At 34.4% G+C, this 27,485-nt stretch overlaps 3 protein-coding genes across 3 annotated transcripts; all 3 read right to left on the bottom strand.

Moving 5' to 3' along the window:
* Positions 1–237: 237 nt before the first annotated feature.
* LOC126726113 (fasciclin-like arabinogalactan protein 12) lies at positions 238–1,423 on the bottom strand. The gene has a single exon (XM_050431239.1). It carries the CDS (start codon positions 1,341–1,343, stop codon positions 450–452), a length of 894 nt encoding a protein of 297 aa, XP_050287196.1. The 5' UTR covers positions 1,344–1,423; the 3' UTR covers positions 238–449.
* Positions 1,424–6,390: 4,967 nt separating this feature from the next.
* LOC126726093 (fasciclin-like arabinogalactan protein 12) lies at positions 6,391–7,793 on the bottom strand. The gene has a single exon (XM_050431220.1). It carries the CDS (start codon positions 7,474–7,476, stop codon positions 6,577–6,579), a length of 900 nt encoding a protein of 299 aa, XP_050287177.1. The 5' UTR covers positions 7,477–7,793; the 3' UTR covers positions 6,391–6,576.
* Positions 7,794–16,936: 9,143 nt separating this feature from the next.
* On the bottom strand, positions 16,937–18,217 carry LOC126726102 (fasciclin-like arabinogalactan protein 12). Its single transcript, XM_050431229.1, has one exon. It carries the CDS (start codon positions 18,104–18,106, stop codon positions 17,213–17,215), a length of 894 nt encoding a protein of 297 aa, XP_050287186.1. The 5' UTR covers positions 18,107–18,217; the 3' UTR covers positions 16,937–17,212.
* Positions 18,218–27,485: the final 9,268 nt, after the last annotated feature.

Below are 27,485 nucleotides of genomic sequence, written 5' to 3'. Positions count from 1 at the left end.
TGCTGGCTGTAGTTCGCGTAATACTTGCTAGACATAATCTTGCTGAAATTTTAGAAATATATTTTCTAAAAACAAGTCATTGTTAAGATAAGGTTTGCTACCCAATAAAGCAAATGTAGAATAGAATTGATCACAAGAATTCAAATAATGCTCTCAGTCTCATAGAGACAAGTCTTGAAAATTCTAAAGTACATAGAAATTGGAACTTAAAAATGACAAGAGCAAGAAATAAATAAAAAAAAATTAAAAAAAAAAAAAAAATCAAGATAAAGCCTTAACATCAATAGTTCTCATCACAAACTAGAATTATAGATATTGGACAGGGAAAGATGGCAATCATTTGAAAGCACTCGGTGTAGATTACGACCGTTCACCCCAACTCAGCAAAATCATACGGCACGAGACAGTTGGAACCCACCTAAGAATTTCAAGCAAATACATTTACACAATCAAAGTCCCTTCGTGACAATGAATGCAACCAGAGCAGCTCCAATGGACATCAATATTCCATTTCCATGCCTCTTGAGACTCAGTGCTCCAGACTCATCCACTTTTGCAGCAACAGAAGGAGTGTCTGCATCTGCATCCGCATCTGCATCTGCACCATTGTTCAAAGACTTAGGCTTTGACAATGTTGGTGCCGAGGCTGGTGCCTTATGCTTTGGCTTAGGATTAAAAATGTCAAGAGGAAGAAGCACTTGATCCACTTGATAAATATCAAGCTGGCTATCCGAATACACAGTTCCACCCAACGTGGTATTAACAAGAACACTAGAGATGTTCACTTGGTTGCCAGCAGTGGTCACGGTTAGTGGGAACTCACCAGCATCTCCGGCCTCTGTGGGCACTGGATTGCTCAGAGTTTGGAAATTTGACAGAGTAACTACTGTGTTTAATATGTGAAATTGTACTAGTTGGGTCTTTTGTAGGTCGGACAAAGAGTTTATAGTGCCCGCTTTGAGGCTGGAAAATGCAGCATCGGTAGGAGCAAAGATGGTAAAGCCATTATTTGAATTGTTGAGCTGGCCGTATAATTGGTCAGACACTCCGGTACTTTTTAAGAGGCGGATAAAGACTGAGAACCCTCCAGCCTTTGCAAGGATTTTGGTGACATCGGGGACACCTTTCTTTGTGGGCGGGACCTTGGCAGACTGGACTGGGGCTGGGGCCTTGGCAGGCTGAACTACTGGTGGAGTGGCAGGCTGGACTGGAGCCTTTGCAGGCTGAACTGGTGCATTTGCTGGCTGGACTGGTGCTGCGGCGGGCTGGCCTGAAGTTGTGATGCAATGGAAGAGTAATACAAGTAAAATTGATAGGGAGAAGAAGAGAGCCTGTTTTGTCATCTTTGAAGTTCTTTTATTGCGGGGAGAACTGAATTTTACTTGGGATGTTTTGAAATGCAAGAGTGGGGTTTGCACTTGCACTTGCAGGAGTGTTTGATATGTGTGGAAGGGAAGAGAGGGCTTTTATTAAGGCTGGGAGACATTGCAATTAGGAGAAGGGTACACTTCTAGTTACGAATTACCCTAGTGATTTGCAGATCATCTGTCTTGGAAAGGTGGAGGAATGTCTAGTTACAAAACCTTAACTCTTTGCAGCTTATCTTTCTTGGAAAGGTGCAGGAATGAAAGGATAAAGTGAGAGATCTTGTTGTTTTAGCAACTAGTTTGCTTGGGAAGGCAGGAAAAAGAGAGGGGATCTCTATTGTGTGTGCGGGAAAATATAGATTCTTGTCATATCTTTTGCTTTCACAATCACAGATAATTATTCTTGGCTATGAAACTCATTTGTTTGCCACAAGCTTATGAAGGAAGTTGAAAAGAAAAGATAGTAAACTCCTATATCAAATTTGTTAGCTTGTTTTTGTTTATTCCTCAAACAGAGTAAAATTCAACACTTGCAATGGGCTGTCCTTTGAGTTAAAATTTTTGTTTCCAGTTATTAACGAGTAAAAATTTGAGATTCTAATCATTAATTAAGGTTCACGTCATTTCCAACTACATATCCAATTTTTTTTTTTTTTTTTTTTTTGGCTTTGATTAATGTGACAATTCCCAATCCTCAACTAGCTAGAATTCCCCATTTTTAATCAACCCAAATGTAAGTGCAATCAATTCTAATGCTTGTTTAGCAGCGGGTTAACGAGCTTGCCAGAATTGGTTCCAATTGCAGACTGTAAACTTCCCAAATCCTGGGCCTGGATAGTTTGGATTGGGTCACAAGGTTTGTGAAAATATCATGATAAGGAAAGCATAGTAGGACACCGCATGATTATTGATTATTACATATTTCCTTCCTGTACCTTGTAGTTGTCGGAACTCTTTTTCTTTTTTTTCCTTAGGCTTTTTCCCAACTATTTGCATGGGTTTGGTTCATGCAACAAAGCAAAATACAATTGATAAGATACATTGATCAGATCCGCTAAGCAATTGAGCTTAGCCGTTTTGTCAAATCATAAAATTTGTCGCGAAAATTTCTATTAACAATTGGTAGACAACTTTACCCCTTTAATTTAAAGGTTGAGTCTTAGTCTCAAATTCACAACCTATTACTTTTAGTGGAAGACACTTTTCATTGCGCTAAGACCTGACTTCTATGACAATTTTTTCTTCTTTTTATTTTTATCTTTAAATTTCTAACTATGATTAAACATGTAAACTTGTCAGGGGCAGCCCTAGGTAGTGTCCAGCTAAAATTATTATTATATTTAATTTTTAAAAAATTTCAAAAAAAAAAATTGACTCTCCTAAAATAAAATTTAAACAATTTGAACCTAATTTTTTTTAGACCCAACTAAAATAAGCTTGAATATGATCCTCTTAACAATATTTTGGTCTTTTTAAACACAAGACAAAACCTAACAATAAACCAATTTGATCTAAAATCTGTGGGGGGAAAAATGATAAGCCCAACAACAAAAATTTGTTCATCTTAAACCTTAGGAAAAAAAACATTTAGATATTAACAAATTTGAAATAAATTAATATATAAAAGTTTATCGTATTTAGATCTCGTTTGCAATTCACTTACAACAATAATTAATATATTTATTGTATTTGGAAACAATAGATGATTTCCGAGATTTAAACTTAGAAAAAATAATTAGTATGTTCATTGTATTAATAAACAATGTGCCAAATGAACTTATAATTTATCTTAAGAGAAATGTTATATTCACAACATTTTTACAACAAATCCTAAGTGGTAAATTGTTACTCGCTGTTAATGATAAACAAAAAAAATAAATAAATAAAAATCAGTAGTTGATTTAAAGTAGAACCAATATCATTTTATCACCTAAGATTTGTTATGAAAGTGTTATGGATGTAGCACTTATCATTTTTTATTTTCTTGCTGATATGTACGGATACTAGAGACAAATTTGTTAAAAAGAAACCACGTAACCCGTAATATTCATCTTCTTACTTACTGACCCCCTAAGACAAATCCCAAAACGGCCACTGAAACTTGTGTGTCTATGGTAATCAAATTTTCAGTCAAGAGAATCGTACATGCAATGTTCAAAGATTTGCCACTCATTTATGCATCAAATTGTGCAACCGAACCAACGTATTCGTTTTTAATCCTGCATCGCATAAAAGAATGAGAAAACCAAATAAGGTGTTTTTTTTTTTTTTTTTTTTTTTTTTCATATACTTAACGTATCATCTAGAATGGGTATAGATATTTTTTTTGCATAAATATTGAGATAATTCACATGAAATGATAGAAAAAATGTTAGAATATCAAATTTCTAGATTTGATATTCAATAATTATTTTTAGAATTACATGTGAATTATAATCACAAGTCATGTGAGAAACAATATCTAGTTTGTGCGTTTTCATATTCTTATATGTTCATGCATTTTTAGTTATATCCAATTATCCATGCATGTTAAAATACGTGGCTTTGTGTATTTTTATTTCTTGTTTAGTTTGCGTAATGTTCCATCAATGATGAACCCATAAGTGCCTTTGTTTTTTAGTAGTTGTGGGTGGACAAAGTTTAGCCCAAACCAAACTTGGGCCGAGGCCCATCAACCCCTAGCCCAATTTGCATGTACAAAGTTTGAACTGAACCATCGTGTAAGTTACCAAGTGACTGGATGGGATCCAGACAGACCCCACCTACTTCCCAATGAGGGGAAATATCACCAATGAGTAATAATGTCTTTGAGGAGTCAGCAATCCAAGCACGGGTCTCGATGCCATGTTCAAGTTGCTAGGGAATCATTGCAGTACACCTACCCTCTCAATTTGAGATTGGACATGCTAGAATAGTAGCCTAGACTCAAAGAGCCACCCAGATCCTACAAAAGGGGAGGCTCACGCATAGGTGGAATATTTTCATCATTACCTATCCACTAACGAGATAGTATAAAATAGAAGAGGCTCAAGAGGGAAAGGGGTTGGAACATTTTTTCTAGGGAGACAAAACACGAGTGAACGAGAGGCTGTCACATAATATTTAGAAAGAAGTAGTCTAGCTCAAGTCACTTTAAGGGTACCTCGGCCACCTGAGAACCTCCTCAGGTAGTCAAATTGACAGTATACAATCACCCTATAGCCTTTCCGAGCCACCATCTATCAGCCCTACTCTTCTTGGGACCTCCCATTATGACCTATACCCAAAGTATCATACAAATTAATTGGGGGTCCAAACCCAACAATTGTCATACCATTGTGGGTTGCACTACCACAGTTGTCATTTTTTATTATGCAAACAATTCATGCCTGGGGTTGTTTCTATTTTATTTTTCTGTTTTTATTGGTCATGACCGGATTGTAGTTAGGACCAAATTCATATAATTTGGTTTATTTTGACATGTCTTGTAATTTCTTATTATTTATTTATAAACTTTATATTTGAGTTTTCTAAGTTTTTTTTTTAATATAAATTAAATAAGTGACAACCCCACATAAGTCCCTAAGTTAAGGGAAATAGTGTTAACAGTTAAATATTTAACTTGAAATTCGCTACCGTGGAATTGCTTCTTTTCACCAGTTAAGAAGGGGCATATTGTCGCCTCAGGTCTTTGTTCTCACAAGCTCCAGTCTAAGAGAATGTTGTCTAAGCAGCTGAACCCATTATACTATATCTAATGTTGTCTAATAAAATAGAAGTAAAAGAAATAGGGTGAGAAGTTTTTGAACCCCATTGATTTTCTTTTAATTAATTAAGCCAAGTGGATTAGTCAATCAATTATGCTTTGGATGGAAAATTGATTAGCAACTGTAACATAACCAATATTGCAAATAAAATAAGTACAAAAAATAAAGAGGACACGCAATATAGTTACGAAAAAGTGCCTAAGACCTTTCCCGTACGTATAGGACTCATGAACCAATTTGGTTCGTAGACATTTATTCCTTAAGTTAGATTAGGAGACTTCACACCTTCTAGCATTGAAATGGTAATTAAACAATAGGTAGCTAATCACACCTATAAATCCAATTAGTAGCAACTCATCCATGGACCTAGACACTAGCAAAACTAGCACAACAAGAGGTCAAATCAAAAAGGAAACTAATTTTTAGGTTGGTTTTCTAGTTGCTCAAACTAATATTCACATTGTTATTGACAGTTTTTGTGCATCTTATATTTGAATTTACAGAAAATATACAACTAATTTTACATATAATTTCTATCTCTATTCAACGTTAAAGTTTTTTAGAAAACTAGTCATTTTCCAAAATATATTTTCTATACAACCATCTCATTTTCTTATCTTAGGTAACAACCTTAAATATGTAAAAAAAAATTATATTCTAACTTCTCTTATTTCGCCTGTCATAAGATAAAGTTGTTTTCTAAAAAAATTAATAAAAAACAATCTCTAAAAATAAACTATTCTTTTTATGTTAACAAAAAATAATTATCTTTTGACTCATTTTTTCCAATGCTAGTTAACATTGTAAAACGCAGAAAACGGGAAAAACTATCTTACACAAAATTTTATGAAAGTTCGTAACAAAGGATTGCTACCGAAATGCAAGTCCCAGTATGTATGTGTATGTGTGTGTATATATATATATATATATATATAAAGGATTGCTACCGAAACCAGAAAATGTAAATAGATTTATTGTCTAGCTAGCTTTTTTTTTGTCAACTTATTTTACTATTCAGCTTATTTTTTGTACTAATCATGAGTCCCACTGCACTTTTTGGTACCATTCATGAGTTCCACTGTACTATTTTAATTAACGTTTACCTTTATCTACAGCACTTTCAATAATAAAAAATTTTCAATTTCAGAAAAATAAGTGCGAATCTCAAACAGACCCTTAATCACAAAAATTCAAATAATGCTCTGTCTCAGAGACCTGAGTCTTGAAAATTCTGTAGTACATAGAAATTGGAACTTAAAAAAGACAAGAACAAAAAATTAAAAATTAAAATAAACCCTTAACATCAATAGTTCTCATCACAAATTGGCATTATACATATCAGACAGGGAAAGATGGCAATTATTTGAAAGCAGTCGGTGTAGATTACGATCGCTCACCCCAACTCAGCAAAGTCATACTGCACGAGACAATTGGAACCCACCTAAGAATATCAAACAAGTAAATTAACACCACCAAAGTCCCCTAGTGACAATGAATGCAACAAGAGCAACTCCAATGGACATCAATATTCCATTTTCATGCCTCTTGAGACTCAGTGCTCCAGACGCATCCACTTTTGCAGCAACAGACGGAGTGTCTGCATCTGCATCTGCATCATTATCATTGTCCAAAGACTTAGGCTTTGACAATGTCGGGGCCGAGGCTGGTGCCTTTACCGTATGCTTAGGCTTAGGATTAAAAATGTCAAGAGGAAGAAGCACTTGATCCACTTGATAAATATCAAGCTGGTTATCCGAATACACAGTTCCACCCAACGTGGTATTAACAAGAATAGAAGAGATGTTCACTTGGTTGCCAGCAGTGGTCACTGTTAGTGGGAACTCACCGGCATCTCCGGCCTCTGTGGGCACCGGATTGCTCAGAGTTTGGAAATTTGAGAGAGTAACAACTGTGTTTAATATGTGAAATTGTACTAGTTGGGTCTTTTGTAGGTCAGACAAAGAGTTTATAGTGCCCGCTTTGAGGCTCGAAAATGCAGCATCAGTAGGAGCAAAGATGGTAAACCCATTCTTTGAATTGTTGAGCTGGCCGTATAATTGGTCAGAAACTCCGGTACTCTTTAAGAGGCGGATAAAGACTGAGAACCCACCAGCCTTACCAAGGATTTTGGTGACATCTGGGACACCTTTCTTTGTGGGGGGGACCTTGGCAGACTGGACTGGAGCTGGGGCCTTGGCAGGCTGAACTACTGGTGGAGTGGCTGGCTGGACTGGAGCATTTGCAGGCTGAACTGGAGCATTTGCTGGCTGGGCTGGAGCTGCGGCAGGCTGGCCTAAAGTTGTGATGCAATGGAAGAGAAATACAAGTAAAATTGACAGGGAGAAGAGAGCCTGTTTTGTCATCTTTGAAGTTATTTTTATTGTGTGGAGCACTGAACTTTGCTTGGGATATTTTCAAATGCCAGAGTGGCGCCTGTACTTGCACTTGCAATTGGAGGAGTGTTTGATATGTCCGGTGTTTGTAGTAGGGAAGAGAGTGCTTTTATTAAGGCTGTGAGACAGTTCAATTAGGTAAAAGGGTACACCTCTAGTTACAAAACCTTAGTTCTTTGTAGCTTATCTATCTTGAAAACGTGGAGGAATGTCTAGTTGCAAAACTTAATTGTTTGCACTTTGCAGCTTATCTGTCTTGGAAAGGTGGAAATGGATAAAGTGAGAGATTTTGTTGTTTTAGCAGCTAGTTTGCTTTGGAAGGGAGGAAAAGGAGAGGGGGTCTCAATTGTGTGTGCGAGAAAGTGAAGATGCCTGTCATAACTTTTGCTTTCACAATCACATATCATTGTCCTTAGCCATGAAACTCAATTATTTGCGACAAACTTTATGAAGGGAGTTGAAAAGAAAAGATAGTAAACTCTTGTATCTAATTTCTTACCCTGTTTTGGTTAATTCCTCAAACAGATTGCAAATAGTTATAAACACATAATGGACTAACCTTTCAGTTAATATACATATTTGGCAGTTTTCAAGTAGTAAAGTATGAGGGGTTTTCCATAAAAAAAGAGTATGAGAGTTTAATAATAATTACTTTTTTGCCGAATAGTTTAATAATGATTACTTAAGGGTCACTTCAATTCCAGCTACATATCAAAGTTTCAATTTTATTTATTATTGTGACAGTTGCCAAACCTCAGCTAGAATGTCCATGTTTTATTAGCCACTCTAGGGGAGTTTTAAGGTGCATTTGGATACTGTTTATTTTGTTGAAAACTAAAAATAATAAAAAAAATAATTTTCAGTTACTGTTCACAAATGAAAATATTGTTCATTTGTCTTAATGCATTGTTCATGTCCTATGAACAGTACAAAAGGTACTGGTCAAAAAAAAAAAAAAGCGAAATACTAAAACGTGAACGTGTAGACACAATCCAAACGGTACCTTAGCCATGTCTTTTGTAAATGCGGCTAAAACAAATACAGCTATAGCTAGCTTTTTTGTAGTGAGCCTCGCACTGACACTGGCTTGACCAAGACAATCTCAGTTCTACTTCAACCCAAACGTAAGAGCAAACAATTCTAGTGCTAGTTTAGCAACGGGGTTGATGAGGTTGCTTCAATTGGTCCTATTGCATCTATTTGGACCGATCTACGACTCTAGCCTAACGGGCTTCAGGCCCATTGAAGATTGAACTATTGTAATTCACGTATTTGTACCGCACTCTGTTACTTGTATGACATATATACTCTGTCTATATAAAGTCAGTCCTTTGTACAATACTAGATTTTTTTTTTTTTAACATATGTATGATACTAGATGATGTACCGCACAATGCACAGATACTTTACAATTTTATTCAAAATAATTTTTATGTATATTATAACCTATATATAATACTTATTTTGTTGTATAATATTTAAATTTGCCCACAATATTATTGAACACTCCGAAATTTGATTTTCTTAATTCATATTTTATTTTATTTTTAAATTTTATAACACTATAAGATTATAACATATTATAATATTTACTATTAAAAGTAAACTTTATCTTTTTAATTGATTAAATGATTTTAAAATCTATAAATAAGAATTTAAAGAATAAATACTTTTATACCCTAAAAATACATAAATTTAAGCAGCCTCTCAAACTCTTCTTCAACTACTCTATTCTCACAACCAAATATGGAGACCTCAATCTCAAACACCCAATTCATTATTTCAATGAAATTAAATAAATTATTTGTAAGCATTAACATAAAGAGAACTTGAGAAATTGGCTAAAAAAAATTCATTTATCAAAATTTAATTGTCTTTAGTTGGACTTCCAAATCCTTTAAAAAAAATTAAAAATCAAAAAATACTTTGAAATCATCATTGATTTTTATTTTTATCAATTTGGCTCATACCACACTAAATAACAATAAAGAACTTACAAAGAAACCCACAAATTATGTGTTAAAAATTTATAATAAAAAAAAAAAAAGTTAACTTCATAAATAATCAATTAGAAGATTTCTTTTTCTTTCTCTTTAGTTCTTATTACAAAAAAAAAAAAAAAAAAAAAAAAAAAAAAAAAAAAAAACACATTTATGACTTTCCTAAACCAAAATCTCAAAGACTCAAAGTGAATGACAACCTTCAAAAAATCCACAATGTCCAACTTCAACATCAAAATTGTAAGCTATCATCAATGAATAAAAAATGCAAGCCTCCTTCCATAGTCACAGCCTACTCATATTGATTAGGATCAAATGATACGACAATGTTGGAGTTATGTAGGTGTCGTTGAAAAGTTGAAGATAAATAATATTGTTTTTGGTCTGGATGTATTTGAGATGGGATACCATGAAGGGTTGTGGGCATGTGTATATAAAGGAATAAAAGTGAAAATGGTGAATGGAAATGCAAAGAGTTTTGATGTTGGACATAATATACTATTTAATTTTTGTAATTGATTAATTTTCAAATTTTTATGTAATTTTCGTTATTTTAGGTTTAGGACATTTATTTCCAAGTTTTTAGGTGTTTTTAATATATATATATATATATATATATATATATATATATATATATATTTGGTCAAATTTGGTTCCTATTATGGTTAAGTATTAATTAGGATTTATTTTACATTATATTTTCTTGTCTGTTAAGTTTTATGGGGCACTTAAATAGGCCTCTAATTAAGTCTATAAACGTTTTTTAGTATTATTGATTCTAATAAAAATACAGAGTTTTGTCTATTGTTTCTCTAGTGGATTCAAGAACCTTTTCTCCTTGTGGATTCAAGAAACCCTCGTGGATTCGATATTATTTTCAGAAACAAATGTGTTTTGTTTCTTATTTTCTTGAAGTAGATGTATTTTTGTTTCTTAACGCTTCTGCATCCCACATTAAGTTTTGCAAATGTGAAAGAGACAAAAAGTCTTGAAACATTGAATCAAAGGAAATAAAAATAATTTTTAAAATATTGAATCAAAGCAAACAAAGAGTCATTATTTTTAAATTTGTTCTTATCTCTAATGTGGGTTAAGAGTATTTCAATTCTCTTCAAAAAAGTACGCCACATGCTATAACTTCATGCTCTCCTATGTGTGTGTATATATATACATATAGTATAAAGTTAGTCCCTTGTGCAATATTTTATACAATTCAATACAATAAGACATTAGTGTTTAACAAGTCATCAAATCCAGTGCTCTAACTAGTACTCTTTGGTGTTCAAGAATAATCTTGTCGTTTCTCAAAAAAAAAAAAAAAAAAAAAAAAAAAGAGTAATCTTGTCTCCCTAAACGTTTTTTTGTTTCTTTTGTCTTCTCCAATCCGCCACCACCAAAAGTGATGCGTTACTGCTGCCAACACTTAGACACTACATCTCTCAAAACCAATCTTTGTTTATCACACCGCAACCACCATTGGATATATCCAACAGAGGTGGAATTGAAACCAATAGGCATGCCGCCTGGAATTTCGGTCGCCAATTCCATATAACATACAAGCCACTCCAAGTGTTCAAGCTAGCCTCCCCACGCTCAAGACACATGCTAGCACACACAACACACAACGCTAGCAAGATATGATCACCAAATAGTGCCACATCATCCCTAGCCTTAGGTCAGCATGTATGCCACATCATTTGACGAGTCAGCACACTGACCCGACCCAACTTAGACAAGACCCAAACCAAATTTGGTTGATCCAATTCATGATCCCATCAGCAAATCGAACCAAGCTTTTGAACTGGCTTGAATCATAAACTCGAACTGTCCTAATTTGTGGACTAGAGTTGAATTTAATCATGGTTCGAATTTTGTTGTTGATGTTGCTGAAACTTTAAGAAAACAAACACATTGCTTTCTGAATGAAAAGAAACTAAACACATTAGCTTCTTAATGAAAACCTCAAATTTACAAGGTGATAAGTTTATGGAATCCATCAAAAAGAAGTAATAGACAAAAGTCTAAAATTTTATTAATCTCAAAATTGAATTGCCTTTAGAAGCTACAATGCGTTTAAATATTAAAAGGAAAACCTAGTGCAGCTAGAAAACTTAAGGCATCTAGGAAAGAGTACAAAACCCTAATTTGACTAAACCACATTAAAGACACCTAAAATTAAGGAAATAATAACTCTAATCCAAAAAATATGAAAATTACATAAAATTGCCAAAAATAAGAAATTACAAAAATAAATTTGGAGATTTTGTCTTACATCAAATCCTTCTACTTGGAAAAAACTTGTCATCAAGTTGATAGTCGAGATCAAAAATCTTCCGCTCTTAATAAATAAATAAATAAACTTTGAATGCTTTAGTAATTTGATTCTGTTTTAAAACTTGTATCCTTCATATAGTGTACCATAAAATTTCTTCTCATCGACCTTCAATTGATTTTGGTTTTGTGGCTGGCATTTCAACTTTTGAACATATACTCCTTTTCATATTAATATGCAGATCTATAATTAACAATTGCATAATCTAATATATCATAATAGTAATGTGAAAACCATAAATCAACTAACACCTTTTTCATTATTTGCCAAGAGCGAATTGAATGCTTACCTCAATGCTTTCTATCAATTTGAATGTCTTCCCACCATTCCTTTGCTTCTCCTTCCAATTTATTAGACTCAAGTTTGACCTTTTTTTCATCATAGATTTCCCAATAATCAAAGAGTAGTACTACAGACACAAACTATTTTACAACATTTTTAGAAACTGCTGATGTGATTTTAGTATTTTCCAAATATTTATTATAAGTAAAAATATGATATTAATGATGGACCCATATTAGAACTAGTAAGAATTTGTCACATCAGTCATTTATAAAAATGTTGTAAAATAGTTTATGTCTGTAGTATTACTCATAATCAAAATACTCTTCCAAATCAAGAGTCAATCAATAATATCTAACTTACTCATCATCCCCATCAAAGAATGGAATGTTCTTGTATATAGGAGTGTGTCTTGAGTATATTGATGGGTTTTGCCATGGGAGCATTTCCTTGCTAGTAGGGTAGCGACTGCTGGCTTTAGTTGGCGTAATACTTGTTGGACATGTAGCTGAAGTTTTAGAAATAGGACTCGTCTGATACATGTGTTTAAACACATATTTTCAGTTTTAAAACAACATTATACGTATTTTCACACACTTTTTTACTCACACATATTTCCAAAAAATACAAACAACGTTACTAGAACAATATTATCAAACAGACCCATTTTCTAAAAACAAGTCAATGTTAAAAAAAGTTTTGCTGCCGAAAAAAGCAAATGTAAAATAGATTCAATCACAAGAATTCAAATAATGCTCTCAGTCTCATAGAGACAAGTCTTGAAAATTCTCAAGTACATAGAAATTGGAACTTAAAAATGACAAGAACAAGAAATAAAAAATAAAAAATAAAAAAACTAAAGCCTTAACATCAAAGTTCTCATCACAAACTGGCACTATAGATATTGGACAGGGAAAGATGGCAAATATTTGAAACTACTCGGTGTAGATTACGACTGTTCACCCCAACTCAGCAAAATCATACGGCACGAGATAGTTGGAACCCACCTAAGAATTTCAAGCAAATACATTTACACCATCAAAGTCCCTTCGTGACAATGAATGCAACCAGAGCAACTCCAATGGACATCAATATTCCATTTCCATGCCTCTTGAGACTCAGTGCTCCAGACTCATCCACTTTTGCAGCTACGGAAGGAGTGTCTGCATCTGCACCATTGTCCAAAGACTTAGGCTTTGACAATGTTGGTGCCGAGGCTGGTGCCTTATGCTTAGGCTTAGGATTAAAAATGTCAAGAGGAAGAAGCACGATCTTGTTGTGCCATGATGTTATATTGATGTTCCCTATAAGTTAATTTGATCAATTTTGTGGTTTTTGAAAAATTGGAAATTCTAGGGTTTTGAATTTGATCGAATTGGGGATTTTGTCAAATTGGCTTAAATTGATGAAATTGGCTTCTCCAATTGATGTATTTGGTCATTATTTTTGTTATTATATCATGTGTAATGATCAATTCGTCATTTTTTTTAAAAATTGATCAAGTGGTTTCTATATTTAGGGGTTTTTGTGTTGAAAACCTTTATGTGCAAGCCAATTTTGTAATTTGAACCTTTGTGACTTAATTCACTGCATTAGCACATGCATCATGACATTTAAACTTGTTCATGCATCATATAGATTTTGTTTCTTTTTTTTATTTTTGTGCTAACTTGCAGTCTGCCCTTGGTTTTGGTTTTGTGGTTTTTGTTCTTTCACTCTGTGTTTTGATCCTTATCTTAGCACCATGCCTAGGAAAACTAGAGCTCATAGGACCACTACCACTTCCTCTGAGTCTCCACCTAGAGTAGAGCTGTTTAAGAATGATAAGTGTAGAGAAGCCTATGACACCTTGAACTGTAGGCGTAAGATCTGGTCTGAGCGAGCTGTTGTGTTAGATGCGCTTGATCCGGCCATTAGGGCCAACTTTGAGTCTAGGGGTTGGTTGCCTCTTGTAGAGATAGATCATCCACCTCCGACCGCCCTGATTAGAGAGTTCTACTCAAACCTCTCTTGCCACATCTATGATTCCAACACCCTTGTTAGGAGTTGGATAGAGATAGATCATCCACCTCCGACCGCCCTGATTGTAGAGATAGATCATCCACCTCCGACCGCCCTGATTAGAGAGTTCTACTCAAACCTCTCTTGCCACATCTATGATTCCAACACCCTTGTTAGGAGTTGGATACGAGGTGTAGAGTTCACCATTACCCCTCGGGTGGTGGCTGAGGCTCTTGGGGTGCCGGTTGTTCGGGATGCTGACTATCCCTATGATGAGTCACCCTCTTTAGATGTTGTCATGTCTTACATCACTGGGTCATCTATCCAGTGTGGTTCTGATCCTCGGATCACGTCCGCTGAGCTTATTGAGACTGCCTATCTCTTCTTTAGGATTGCGTGTCATTCTTTGTGACCTATCTCTCACTTCCACACCATCCCTTTAGAGCGATGTGTGTTTTTGTACGCCTTTGCTTCAGGAGCATCCATCAGTTTTCCTCACTTGTTCCTTCATTCTTTGAACGAGGTTCATAGGAGTTCTGCCGTGGGGCATGCGCTGATTCATCCTATTTTCATTCATAGGATTCTGCTCTATTTAGGTCTAGATGGTTTTCCGTCAGGTGAGCCTGTTCATGTGATAGCTCCCATAGGTGCCACCTTTCTTCGTCAGAGGGCTGCTCAGTTGAGAGTTCCTCCTTCTCGTCCTAGAGGTGCGTCATCTAGTAGTGTTCCCCCTCCTCCCTCTTCTACAGGTACAACTGCTGCTGAGACTTCAGGTGCTGCTGCAGATGCTGATGCTGCTATTCCTCCACCGACTGCTATGGATGATTCAGACATTCGTCGCACGTTGGATCATGTCTTGACCGTTCAGGCGGCTCAAGGACAGGTTTTGGTGGACGTACTTGATGAGATCCGTGCCTTGCGTGCGGAGTTGGCGCAGTTTAGACCACCTCCCTTTTGATGATGAATATCTTGTTTGCCCTTTGGTATTCCGTCACAAAAAGAGGGAGTACTTGTAGGTTTTTTGTTTTCAGGGGGAGACTTTTTGATTTTGGTTGGAGCTTGTGGAGTTTTAGATTGTATCTAGGTGCTTCACTGTGTACTTAACATTTTTAGCTCTTACCTTGTTTGTGATGGGATATTCATGTTAGGGGGAGTTTTATGTTTTTGTTGGTACTTTATTTGTTTCTTGTTTCAAACTGCTTATTGATTTATATTTATAAGTTATTCATTGATATATGTCTTTATTTGTGTGTTGTTTGAAATCAATAAGTTATTTTGTTTACTTGTATTATTTCAACACATGCGGTTATGCATTTTGTTTAGTGTTTCAGGAAATATACAGGTTGATTCAATTGAGATGCTGTCTAAACTTGCAACTGATGGATAGTAGTTAGGATTGAATTTGGTTTATGAGCATTATTTTGTAAAGGGCTTTTTCATTTTGTAAACTTTGAGCTTCTAAGTTGTGTTTTGTCACGGATTGCCAAAGAGGGAGTTTGTTAGGTTCTAAAGTTTAGGATTTTATGTATTTAGAACTCTAATTTGTATTGTTGGCAAACCATGATCAAAACAATGTGTTTAGAAGAGTTTAAAGCTAGCTCAAAGTTATATGTCAATATAAAGTTGGAATCGAGTGTGAAGCAGAAAGCACTGTGACTTTCGGCCTGGCTCGATCGATTGAAGCTTAGGCTCGACCGATCGAAGCTTGGGCAGATTGCTTTTCTGTAGAATTTTCCAACTCAACCCTAATTGTTTTAAAACGTTTTTAGGGTTTCTTATTTGTCCTAAGTATAAAAGGCAAACCCTAGCCACGTTTTAGTGTTGCTCATATTGCAGTTTGTGTAAATCTCTTGTGAGATCTAGAGGAGCTTTCCTTTACACAAACTTAGGGTTTTCAGGGAGGAGATATTTTCTACACCTTGATGATCAAAACAGTTGCTGCCATTAAAGCTTAAAGAATACACAAGCGGGGGTGCTTGTAGCTGGTGGGAATCCAAGAAAGAAGGAGTCCGTGGATTTGGAGCTTGCACGTGGTCGTGTCAGTAAGTTCTACTGGTTGGTAGCATTAGGAAGTCGAGCTGGAGTGCTTGTAAGTCCTTTTGTATGAACTTCGATTCTTTCAAGATAGTGGATTCAAGTTTACCTTGAGGATAGTTAGGTCAAATCCTCCCCAGGTTTTTACCGGTTTGGTTTCCTAGGTGATCATATCGTGTGTTATTTATTTTCCGCTGCTTTGCATGATTTGATCTTTATTATTGTGATAACCTAGACTTGTTTAATTGGACTAAGTAACAACTTGGCTAATTACCTAGGTTTAATCAATTGTTTAAGGGGTCTAAAAACTGTCAACCTTTTTCATTCTTTGCTAAGAGCAAATTGGATGCTTACCTCAATGCTTTCTATCAATTTGAATTTCTTCCCACCATTCCTCTACTTCTCTATCCAATTTATTAGAAACAAGTTTGACATTTTCTTCGTCATAGATTTCCCAATAATCAAAATATTCATCCACCTCAAGAGCTAATCAATAAAATCCAACTTACTCATCATCCCCATCAAAGAATGGAATGTTCTTGTATTTAGGAGTGTGTCTTGACTATATTGATAGGTGTTGCCATGGGAGCATTTCCTAGCTAGAGGGATAGCAACTGCTGGCTGTAGTTCGCGTAATACTTGCTAGACATAATCTTGCTGAAATTTTAGAGATATATTTTCTAAAAACAAGTCATTGTTAATAGAAGGTTTGCTACCCAATAAAGCAAATGTAGAATAGAATTGATCACAAGAATTCAAATAATGCTCTCAGTCTCATAGAGACAAGTCTTGAAAATTCTAAAGTACATAGAAATTGGAACTTAAAAATGACAAGAGCAAGAAATAAAAAAAAAAAAAAAAAAAAAAAATCAAGATAAAGCCTTAACATCAATAGTTCTCATCACAAACTAGAATTATAGATATTGGACAGGGAAAGATGGCAATCATTTGAAAGCACTCGGTGTAGATTACGACCGTTCACCCCAACTCAGCAAAATCATACGGCACGAGACAGTTGGAACCCACCTAAGAATTTCAAGCAAATACATTTACACAATCAAAGTCCCTTCGTGACAATGAATGCAACCAGAGCAGCTCCAATGGACATCAATATTCCATTTCCATGCCTCCTGAGACTCAGTGCTCCAGACTCATCCACTTTTGCAGCAACAGAAGGAGTGTCTGCATCTGCATCCGCATCTGCATCTGCACCATTGTTCAAAGACTTAGGCTTTGACAATGTTGGTGCCGAGGCCGGTGCCTTATGCTTTGGCTTAGGATTAAAAATGTCAAGAGGAAGAAGCACTTGATCCACTTGATAAATATTAAGCTGGCTATCCGAATACACAGTTCCACCCAACGTGGTATTAACAAGAACACTAGAGATGTTCACTTGGTTGCCAGCAGTGGTCACGGTTAGTGGGAACTCACCAGCATCTCCGGCCTCTGTGGGCACTGGATTGCTCAGAGTTTGGAAATTTGACAGAGTAACTACTGTGTTTAATATGTGAAATTGTACTAGTTGGGTCTTTTGTAGGTCGGACAAAGAGTTTATAGTGCCCGCTTTGAGGCTGGAAAATGCAGCATCAGTAGGAGCAAAGATGGTAAAGCCATTATTTGAATTGTTGAGCTGGCCGTATAATTGGTCAGACACTCCGGTACTTTTTAAGAGGCGGATAAAGACTGAGAACCCTCCAGCCTTTGCAAGGATTTTGGTGACATCGGGGACACCTTTCTTTGTGGGCGGGACCTTGGCAGACTGGACTGGGGCTGGGGCCTTGGCAGGCTGAACTACTGGTGGAGTGGCAGGCTGGACTGGAGCCTTTGCAGGCTGAACTGGTGCATTTGCTGGCTGGACTGGTGCTGCGGCGGGCTGGCCTAAAGTTGTGATGCAATGGAAGAGTAATACAAGTAAAATTGATAGGGAGAAGAAGAGAGCCTGTTTTGTCATCTTTGAAGTTCTTTTATTGCGGGGAGAACTGAATTTTACTTGGGATGTTTTGAAATGCAAGAGTGGGGTTTGCACTTGCACTTGTACTTGCAGGAGTGTTTGATATGTGTGGAAGGGAAGAGAGGGCTTTTATTAAGGCTGGGAGACATTGCAATTAGGTTGAGGGTACACTTCTAGTTACGAATTACCTTAGTGATTTGCAGATCATCTGTCTTGGAAAGGTGGAGGAATGTCTAGTTACAAAACCTTAACTCTTTGCAGCTTATCTTTCTTGGAAAGGTGCAGGAATGAAAGGATAAAGTGAGAGATCTTGTTGTTTTAGCAACTAGTTTGCTTGGGAAGGAAGGAAAAAGAGAGGGGATCTCTATTGTGTGTGCGGGAAAATATAGATTCTTATCATATCTTTTGCTTTCACAATCACAGATAATTATTCTTGGCTATGAAACTCATTTGTTTGCCACAAGCTTATGAAGGAAGTTGAAAAGAAAATATAGTAAACTCCTGTATCAAATTTGTTAACTTGTTTTTGTTTATTCCTCAAACAGAGTAAAATTCAACACTTGTAATGGGCTGTCCTTTGAGTTAAAATTTTTGTTTCCAGTTATTAACGAGTAAAAATTTGAGATTCTAATCATTAATTAAGGTTCACGTCATTTCCAACTACATATCCTTTTTTTTTTTTTTTGGCTTTGATTAATGTGACAATTCCCAATCCTCAACTAGCTAGAATTCCCCATTTTTAATCAACCCAAATGTAAGTGCAATCAATTCTAATGCTTGTTTAGCAACGGGTTAATGAGCTTGCCAGATTTGGTTCCAATTGCAGACTGTAAACTTCCCAAATCCTGGGCCTGGATAGTTTGGATTGGGAAACAAGGTTTGTGATAATATCATGATAAGGAAAGCATAGTAGGACACCGCATGATTATTGATTATTACATATTTCCTTCCTGTACCTTGTAGTTGTCGGAACTCTTTTTTTTTCTTTTTTCTTTTTCTTTTTTTTCCTTAAGCTTTTAATAAACTACCCTGTGATATATATTATTCGGTCATTGTCATTGGTGTGATCTGTCGGGATTCATGATGTGTAAACTCATGTACCTTTTAGGTGTCTTGTAATGGTCATTGTCATTGGCTTCTAGTTTGTGTTTTTTTTTTTAACCATCAGTGGGGTAGAGGGAATTATCTTAGATTCTTTTATATGAAAAAAAAAAAAAAAAAAGGGCAATGCTATTATCACAATTCTCATGTCCTCATCTAACTTCTAAATTCTAATCATTGTCAAATAAGTAATAAAACATAAAGGGGATGTTTCTCACCCTTACCTAAAATCAAGAAAAAAAGTTTTTTTCCCAAAAGATTTGGATAGCTTTCTTCCTTGACACTAGGTGACAATTCAAAAAACCATGTGCATGTGGTTTACTCACGCTACTTATTTAAAATTCACTATCTGTTATTATATAAGTTGATAGTTTTTAGACCCCTTAAAACAAAATTGAATTAACCTAGGTAATTAGCTAAGTTGTTACTTAGTCCAATTTAACAAATCTAGGTTATCACAATCACAAAGATCATATCATGCAAAGCAGCAAAAAGATAAATAACACAAGATATGATCACCTAGGAAACCAAACCGGTAAAAACCTGGGGAGGATTTAACCTAGCTATCCTCAAGGTAAAAAGCAAATCCAGTAGAAAGAATCGAAATTCATACAATAAGACTTACAAGCCCCCATGCTCGACTTCTTATTGCTACCAACCAATAGAACTTACTGACATGACCACGTGCAAGCTCCGAATCCACAGACTCCTTCTTTCTTTGGCCTTTGCAAAACACAAACACCCCCGTTTATGACTTTGAGATCTCACTCAAAGGTTTAGCAACACAAACTCTCATATTTGTGACTCTAAGACCACCCTTGAAGGTTTAGATCATCAACACCTTTGATGACAAGAGAAGGCAGCAACTTCTACAACACCAGATCTTAAGATTCTTCAAGGAATAGCACCTGTAGAAGACATAAGAAAGCCTTTTTGGAACAAAACCCTAAATACAAAAGAGGCACACTCTTTTCTCTTTGAAAAGCCCCATAAAAACGTGCTTAGGGTTTCCTTTATATACTGGGAGAAGTAGATTAGAAACCCTAATCCTAAAAGGGCTTGAATTGTTGTTTGGGCTTAATTAAAATTCTGCAGATACGACTTTCGATCGATCGAGCTTGTCTTTCGATCGATCGAGCTTGTCTTTCGATCGATCGAGCCTGTCTTTCAATCGAACCAGACAGATTATGAAATCTTCTTCCTGCAACTTGTATGTTCTTAAATCTTGACTTGAATCACCTTGAGCATTGTCTAATAATACCTATAGACTCTAAGATCTATATCTAGACAAGTTTGTGTTCACGATTTGCCAATTGTTCTAAACATTTAGAACCTAACATAAGTCTTGTGACTTGGGAAAAAAATTTATTTTCTTATGACTTACATGGATTGTATATGTTGGGTTATTTAGACCTCATTGTATATTATGCTGTGGAATTAATCAATTTAGTCCAATTATGTCAATTAAATACTTTTGTTTTAGCCAATTAAAACGTATCGACCTTATGGCATGTGGTGTCACCAATCCAATTCAATTAATAACACAAGAGACAACGATATGGTGATAAAGTGAAAAATCACGGAAAACTATCTAAAGGAAAAATCACCATAGGGGGAAACCATCCCCAAATGAACAATCCACTAATCTATATATGTATATAAAATCGAAACCTCTGCTAGCACCACAATTTTCCACGTCAGCACAATATTTAAAAAATAAAAAATAAAAATAAAAACATTATAACTCATCAAAACCCTAGCAACCTTACCCCTCTCTCAAGTTAAGAAATATAAAGTCATGGTTTCTGCAAACTCTCTTTCTCCAAACGTAAATATCAAATTCAACCCCTTTAATTTCTCTTTATATTTTTGAGACTTCTATAGAGTTATAGTGAGTTATGTTGATTTTGTTTTGTGTGTGTGTGTATAGGTGGTCATAATACTCCGGTATTCCAAGAGAAGTTTGTGTTTTCGTTGATTGAAGGCCTTAGAGAGATAAGTGTTGTAGTTTGGAATAGCAATACAGAAGACGATTTCATTGGCAGCAGAAAGTAATTACTTTGTCTCATATTTTTGTTTTTTGAATTGATTTTGTGTGCTTTTTAGACCCTTTTGGATCAATTTTGTTAATTGGGTGTTTTTTTCCTTTAATTTCTCTTTATATTTTTAAGGCTTCTATAGAGTTATAGTGAGTTATGTTGATTTTGTTTTGTGTGTGTGTGTGTGTATAGATGGTCATAATACTCTGGTATTCCAAGAGAAATTTATGTTTTTGTTAATTGAAGGCCTTAGAAAGATAAGTGTTGCAGTTTGGAATAGCAATACAGAAGACGATTTCATTGGCAGCGGAAAGTAATTACTTTGTCTCATATTTTTGTTTTCTGAATTGATTTTGTTTGCTTTTTAGACCCTTTTGGATCAATTTTGTTAATTGGGTTTTTTATTTATTTATTTATTTATTTTTATTTTATATAGGGTCCAATTGGGGAAGGTTCTTTCAAAGGGTTACGACGATCGCACTTGGTGTTTGTATACTAATAGTGAGGGGTAAGTGCTATAAATTATTAACCCTTTTAAGTGTATAATCTATTTCTAAAATTTAAGTGGATGGAGGGGTTTAAGTTTGCTCAAATTAACAGAATATTCACATGTTCTTGTAGTGGAAAGGCTTTGATAGTTTTATTGAGTTAATTCAAAGTCCTGATATATTAATAAGTTTGGATTATATAGTAACACAATCAAATTAAATTCGATGCTACCCGTAGAATACTGTGTGAAGAAGTTGTTACAATGCTCAAATTTTAACTTAATTTTTGTTCACCATTGAATACTCATATAATCAATTTCCAATTCAGTGTTCAAGAATTAAACCAAAATTCTAACTGGGCTATCATAAAATATTATTATCAGTATGAATTTTATGGAGTTGCAGTGTTCAGGAATTAAACCAAAATTCTTTTAAATTATTTATAATATTTTGTCTTCCGAAAATTTTCTCTCTTTAATTTTAGTATATTGTGTTTCCGAAACTATAGAGAGATTTTCTTTGATTTCTGCAAACTCTCTCTCTCCAGATGTAGGAAGCCCTAAACGCACGATATAGCATTCAATATCTACAACGCATGGTATAGATTTTAGCTTATAAAGTTCAGCTTTTGTAAGGTAGTTTGTTTATATATTTTGATAGAGAAACATGTTCAATGTGGTACGGCTTAATAATCGCATTAATAGCCAATAGTTAATTCCATTTGCAAATTCAATTCATGGAGTTAAAATTTTCATTAAGTCATTCTATGGCTTGAAATTGGACATGTCTTTAAAGTCCTTTTATTTCTTTGGGGAAAAAAAAGAAAAAAAAAAAAAAAAAAGAAAAAAAAAAAGGAGAGGATATGTTAAACTTGGCATCATCAACTTATAAGAGAGGATATGTTCTTAGATGGTAGGAATAGGACAAAATGGTTACACGTTTGTTACGCCTGACTACCAAAAATTCCTCATAAAGATGTATGCACATGATCTACTTCCCTTTGCTTTTAGTGAAAGATTAAATGCATGCCAATGTTGAGATCAAACACTAAAAAAATAGTCTATGCAATCATAAAATATTATTATTAGTATGAATTTTATGGAGTTGCGGAGTTCAGGAATTAAACCAAAATTCTTTTAAATTATCTATAATATTGTCCTCCGAAAATTTTCTCTCTTTAATTTTATTATATTGTGTTTCTTAAGCTATAGAGAGATTTTCTTCTTTATTTTAAATTTTATGGGATGTAAAGAGATCTTTGATTTTGTGAAATAATTTATACTCTCTCCTTCTTTGATTTGATTTACTTACTATCTTTGGCACTTGCCATTGGCAATTACTCAGGGCCACTCTTATGGACTAAATCAACTTATTCTCCAGTCACCATCATTGATAAATGAGAAATCAAATCAAGTTATAGTTTTTCTATTTGGTTGCTAGGGTTTTTGTTCATGAAATTGCTATTTTCTATTTAAAAATTGCACTTGTAGATCAATATTTATATTTCTTAACTTGGCATTTTGCACCTATGGCTAAAATTTGTGTGGATCTTTGGAAGTTCAAAAATCTTTTCTCCATTCACCATGGTTTTTCATTGAGTAAATTCTTTCTCTCTTACTCCTCTTGACAAGTTTTGTTTTTGACTAGAAGAAAGCTTTTTTGCTTTGAAGGTCATGCAACACCTGTCTCATTTTATTTGTCCTCACCACAAGGAAAACATCTAGGTAAGGTAAATAATCTATTTTAAAGTTTGAATGGAAATTACCAAGTACAAGAGGTAAATCTTTAAGGGATGAGCTTAATTGTTTCTTATTTTCAATAATAAATCATTTTATTGCAATACCGGTAATTGTTTGAGAAATTCAATATATTCATATCTCTATAGAATAGAGAATAGTAAAAGTCAATTTTATTACAACTACTTAAATTTAGTTGACTTAATTCCGTACAATTACAAAGTATAGCATGAAAGATAATGAAATTAATTGTTGTAATTTTTATTTTCTTTCCATGTTTTGAATTTCCTCTATATTATTATTACAACCGAGCAAAGATTGAGAAAGTAACATTACTACTCTAATTTGAAGTTTAATGTGTCCTTCTCAAGTCATGGTCTTTATTTATATATTTGCAATTTATATTTCTAACCGTTGATGAGAAATTAAGGCTCAGTTGCACAATGTGTAAATTTTTCAGAAGGCTACTTTAAATAGTAAGTCAATGTGTCTCTTACATTTTGGTATTAGTTAGAATTGTTTTCAAATGATTATATCAATAAAAGTGAATGTGTATAAATTTTGTTTAACTATCCTGTGCATCGCACGGGTTAGCGACTAGTAATTATTTATATAGGAGACTTTCAATAAGGCTAAAAAAAAGCCAACAACAATCCACTAACAATTTTTTTTTTTTTTTTTTTTTTTTTTGGCTGATGAGACCAACAACTTCAATTAAATCACCTCAGAAAAAACGAATCCACGATTTTCGATTGCTCTTCAAACAATCAAATATTAATGGAAGGTCAATCAAACATCAATTAAACAGTATTCGAACGAAAGTCCAAATTTAAGATTCTTCATTCTTTTGCATTGCCTCTTGGACACTTGATCTTGAACTAATGATTCTTCAATACAAACTCAATCAAGATTACATTGTCATGGAATTTGTCAACTCTAAACTTAACAATATAATCAAAAGTAGGTAAAAATACATTGTTGGTCCTAAAGTTTATACATTGAATGCTTTTAATATGCCTAATATTTCTTCTTCTTCTTCTTTTCTTTTTTTTTTTTGGAGAAACAATGCCTAATATTTCAAATGAGAGATTTTAGACCTTAAAATTTAACATATGAGTCTTGTTGGTCATTCTGTCTATTTTCATGTCTTTGTAATAACTAATAGAACAATGAAGTCGATTATTTTTAATGATATGACATTAATTTTTTATTAAAAAAATATAATGTGTGTAAATGAAAGCCAGTTTAAAGTTATATTTTATAAATACATAAATAAAAATTGGGTAAAAAATAAATGCATTTAATTGGATTTAAAAAGTGAAAAAAAAAAATATATATATATATATATATATATATATATCTCAGACATAACTTGTCTTGGCATTGATGTAGACATTAAATATTAGAGGGCTGAGGGGACCTAGAAGTTGAAAAATTAAAAAAATAATTAAAAAATAATAATAATAATAATAAAGGTAAGAAAGAGACAAAGAGTTTAGAGATTCTTATACCTTCTCACATAATAGCTCCACAATCTTATTCTAACTCTTATTTTTTCAGTCAATTAAAATATTAAAATAAAATAAAACAAGATTATGTGGCTTGTTTCTCTTGTTGCTACTAAAATTAAGATGTTAAAGAAATTCATATTTTCTGTTTTACACTACACTTAGGAGATTGACACATAATAGTTTTTTTTTTTTTGGAAGTTGTTATCATTGGCAAAGACCTACCGCACATTTTTCATGTTACAGTCTCTCTCTCTCCCATTTTCAGGCCATTGCAAGAATATATAAGTTTCTTCCCAAATTGCTTTCATTCTTTTCCCCAAATTTTTGTCTTCTTAATTTTCAATTAATATTTTTTGTTTAGGGAAAAAATCTTAATTCTCATTCATATTTGATTTCAGTTGTATACTGCATGTAAAACTAAGTTGAGAAATATTTATACATTCTCTTAAAGAAAAGATGTTGACAATTTAGAAAGTAATGAGATTTGGGATTATGATACTCCAACTTCAATTTCCAAAGAGATCTTTTCTTTTTTCTTTTTTCTTTTTTATACAAGATAAAAATTTTACTCTAGTCTAATCTAAGTATATATGTGTATGAAACTCCCTCCTAGAAATTTGAACCTTGGCCCTTACCCCCGTCTCACATCCCACAAGCATTTATACTTATAAAGTGACCATCACATCAAGAATGTGCAGTGGTCAAAGAATACTTTTCTAATCTCAAAGGGATCGGATATTATTGAGAATTTCAATTTAGATTTGATTCTTGATTGTTTTAGTTATCAATAACAAGTTGTTGATACCCATTTTCGCGACACATTTCATACAAGCCCAATTCAACCAAGCTCGACTTCCCTATGGACTCGATTCATGTATTATATTTTATTTATTCTTTTAAGCATGGCCCAAGCCTATGTGACAATATTGGGGAAATTGAGGAAGTGTGGTTTGGAGGGTATGGGTTGGTTCCTTTCGGACCTTTTGCTTGAGCCTAGCCCATCCATGCTACCAAGTGGGCAAGGGACACTGGTAGCACCTCAAGCTCATGGAAAAGGTCTTGTATCCAAATTTTCCACCCCAAAATAGCTTTTATACTCTGGGTGACTGTGGCCTAAAGTTTTTGCCCTAACCCACTTTTACTTTTAAAACATAGTTGGCTCACATTGGTCAACTCCATCTGCTAGGCCTCACTTAGGTGAGCCTTTCAATGGTCTAAAATGTCTGACCAAAGGCAACCAATTAGAGCAAACCCCATTTATTTCCAAAATTATGTAAAAAGCTTACCAAACTCTTCCCTAAATAAAAGCAACCCAAGCCAAAACACCAAATTGGTATCATAGGGGATAAAAGACTTTTCCACTACTCAAAAACCAGTCAAGAGCAACACCCCAAACTCAATATAAAACTCTCTCTTTAGCTCATAAAAGGGGCAGTCACATTCTACCAAAGGAGCTGAAACTTCAGAGCAAAAAACTCATTTAGCCAGTCAACAATCTCACAATTCCGAAACTTGAAGGTGGAAATATGGATATAGGGGAACCTTCCCTTTCTTCCTCACGGCCTCCCTCAATTTCCTCTTCTATGTGACTATGGGTCGAAATTTCAGATCTGTTAAACCACGTTTTCCCTATAAAGCTAAAACTTGAGAGCAAAAACCCACTGAGCCAAGAGACATTCTCACAATTCTGAACCTTAGGAGTGGAAATATGGGTATAGGGGAACCTTCCCTTTCTTCCTCACGGCCTCCCTCAATTTCCTCTTCTATGTGACTGTGGGTCAAAGTTTCAGATCTGTTAAACCACGTTTTCCCTATAAAGCTAAAACTTGAGAGCAAAAACCCACTGAGCCAAGAGACATTCTCACAATTCTGAACCTTAGGGGTGGAAATATGGGTATAGGGGAACCTTCCCTCTCTTTCTCACGACCTTCCTCAATTTCTTCTTCTATGTGACTGTGAGTTGAAGTTTCAAACCTGTTATGTTTTTATGCTTTTTCTGCACTTTCACTCTTAGCATTTTGATTTTCTCTTGTCAAAGCACCATTAGCCTTTTGTTCATTATACATTTGAAATTTTGGGCTTAATTCTCCACAAATAAACACTTCTAAAAAACCCAAGGGGAGATTTGGGTCATTCTCATATTTTCGGCCCTAGTCGCAAAAACGTCCCCGACACAAGTTAAACCACAATTTTAACTAGGGATATTTAGGTTTTGTATTTTTATTTCCTTTTATACCAACCTACATAGTACCTCCATGAAAATTGATTTGAATGTTGTGGTAAATTAACTGCTTTGAATAAGATTTGAATTAATTGATTAATTTTCGTTTTTTTTTTTTATATATATAGATATGATAGAATTTCAATTTATAATATTTACTCCTTGATAATTGTTCTTTATTACCGGTCCAAAACATTAATCTATTTTTTATCTAGATGGGATTCAAACTCTTAATCTCTTATTCAATAATAAGAAAAATTTACCAGGAGTAAATTGAAATCCA

This window comes from Quercus robur, chromosome 1, assembly GCF_932294415.1.
Source record: "Quercus robur chromosome 1, dhQueRobu3.1, whole genome shotgun sequence".
Classification (NCBI taxonomy): domain Eukaryota; kingdom Viridiplantae; phylum Streptophyta; class Magnoliopsida; order Fagales; family Fagaceae; genus Quercus; species Quercus robur.
The sequence above is the reverse complement of the archived record's forward strand: the minus strand, read 5'-3'. Positions and strand labels throughout refer to the sequence as shown.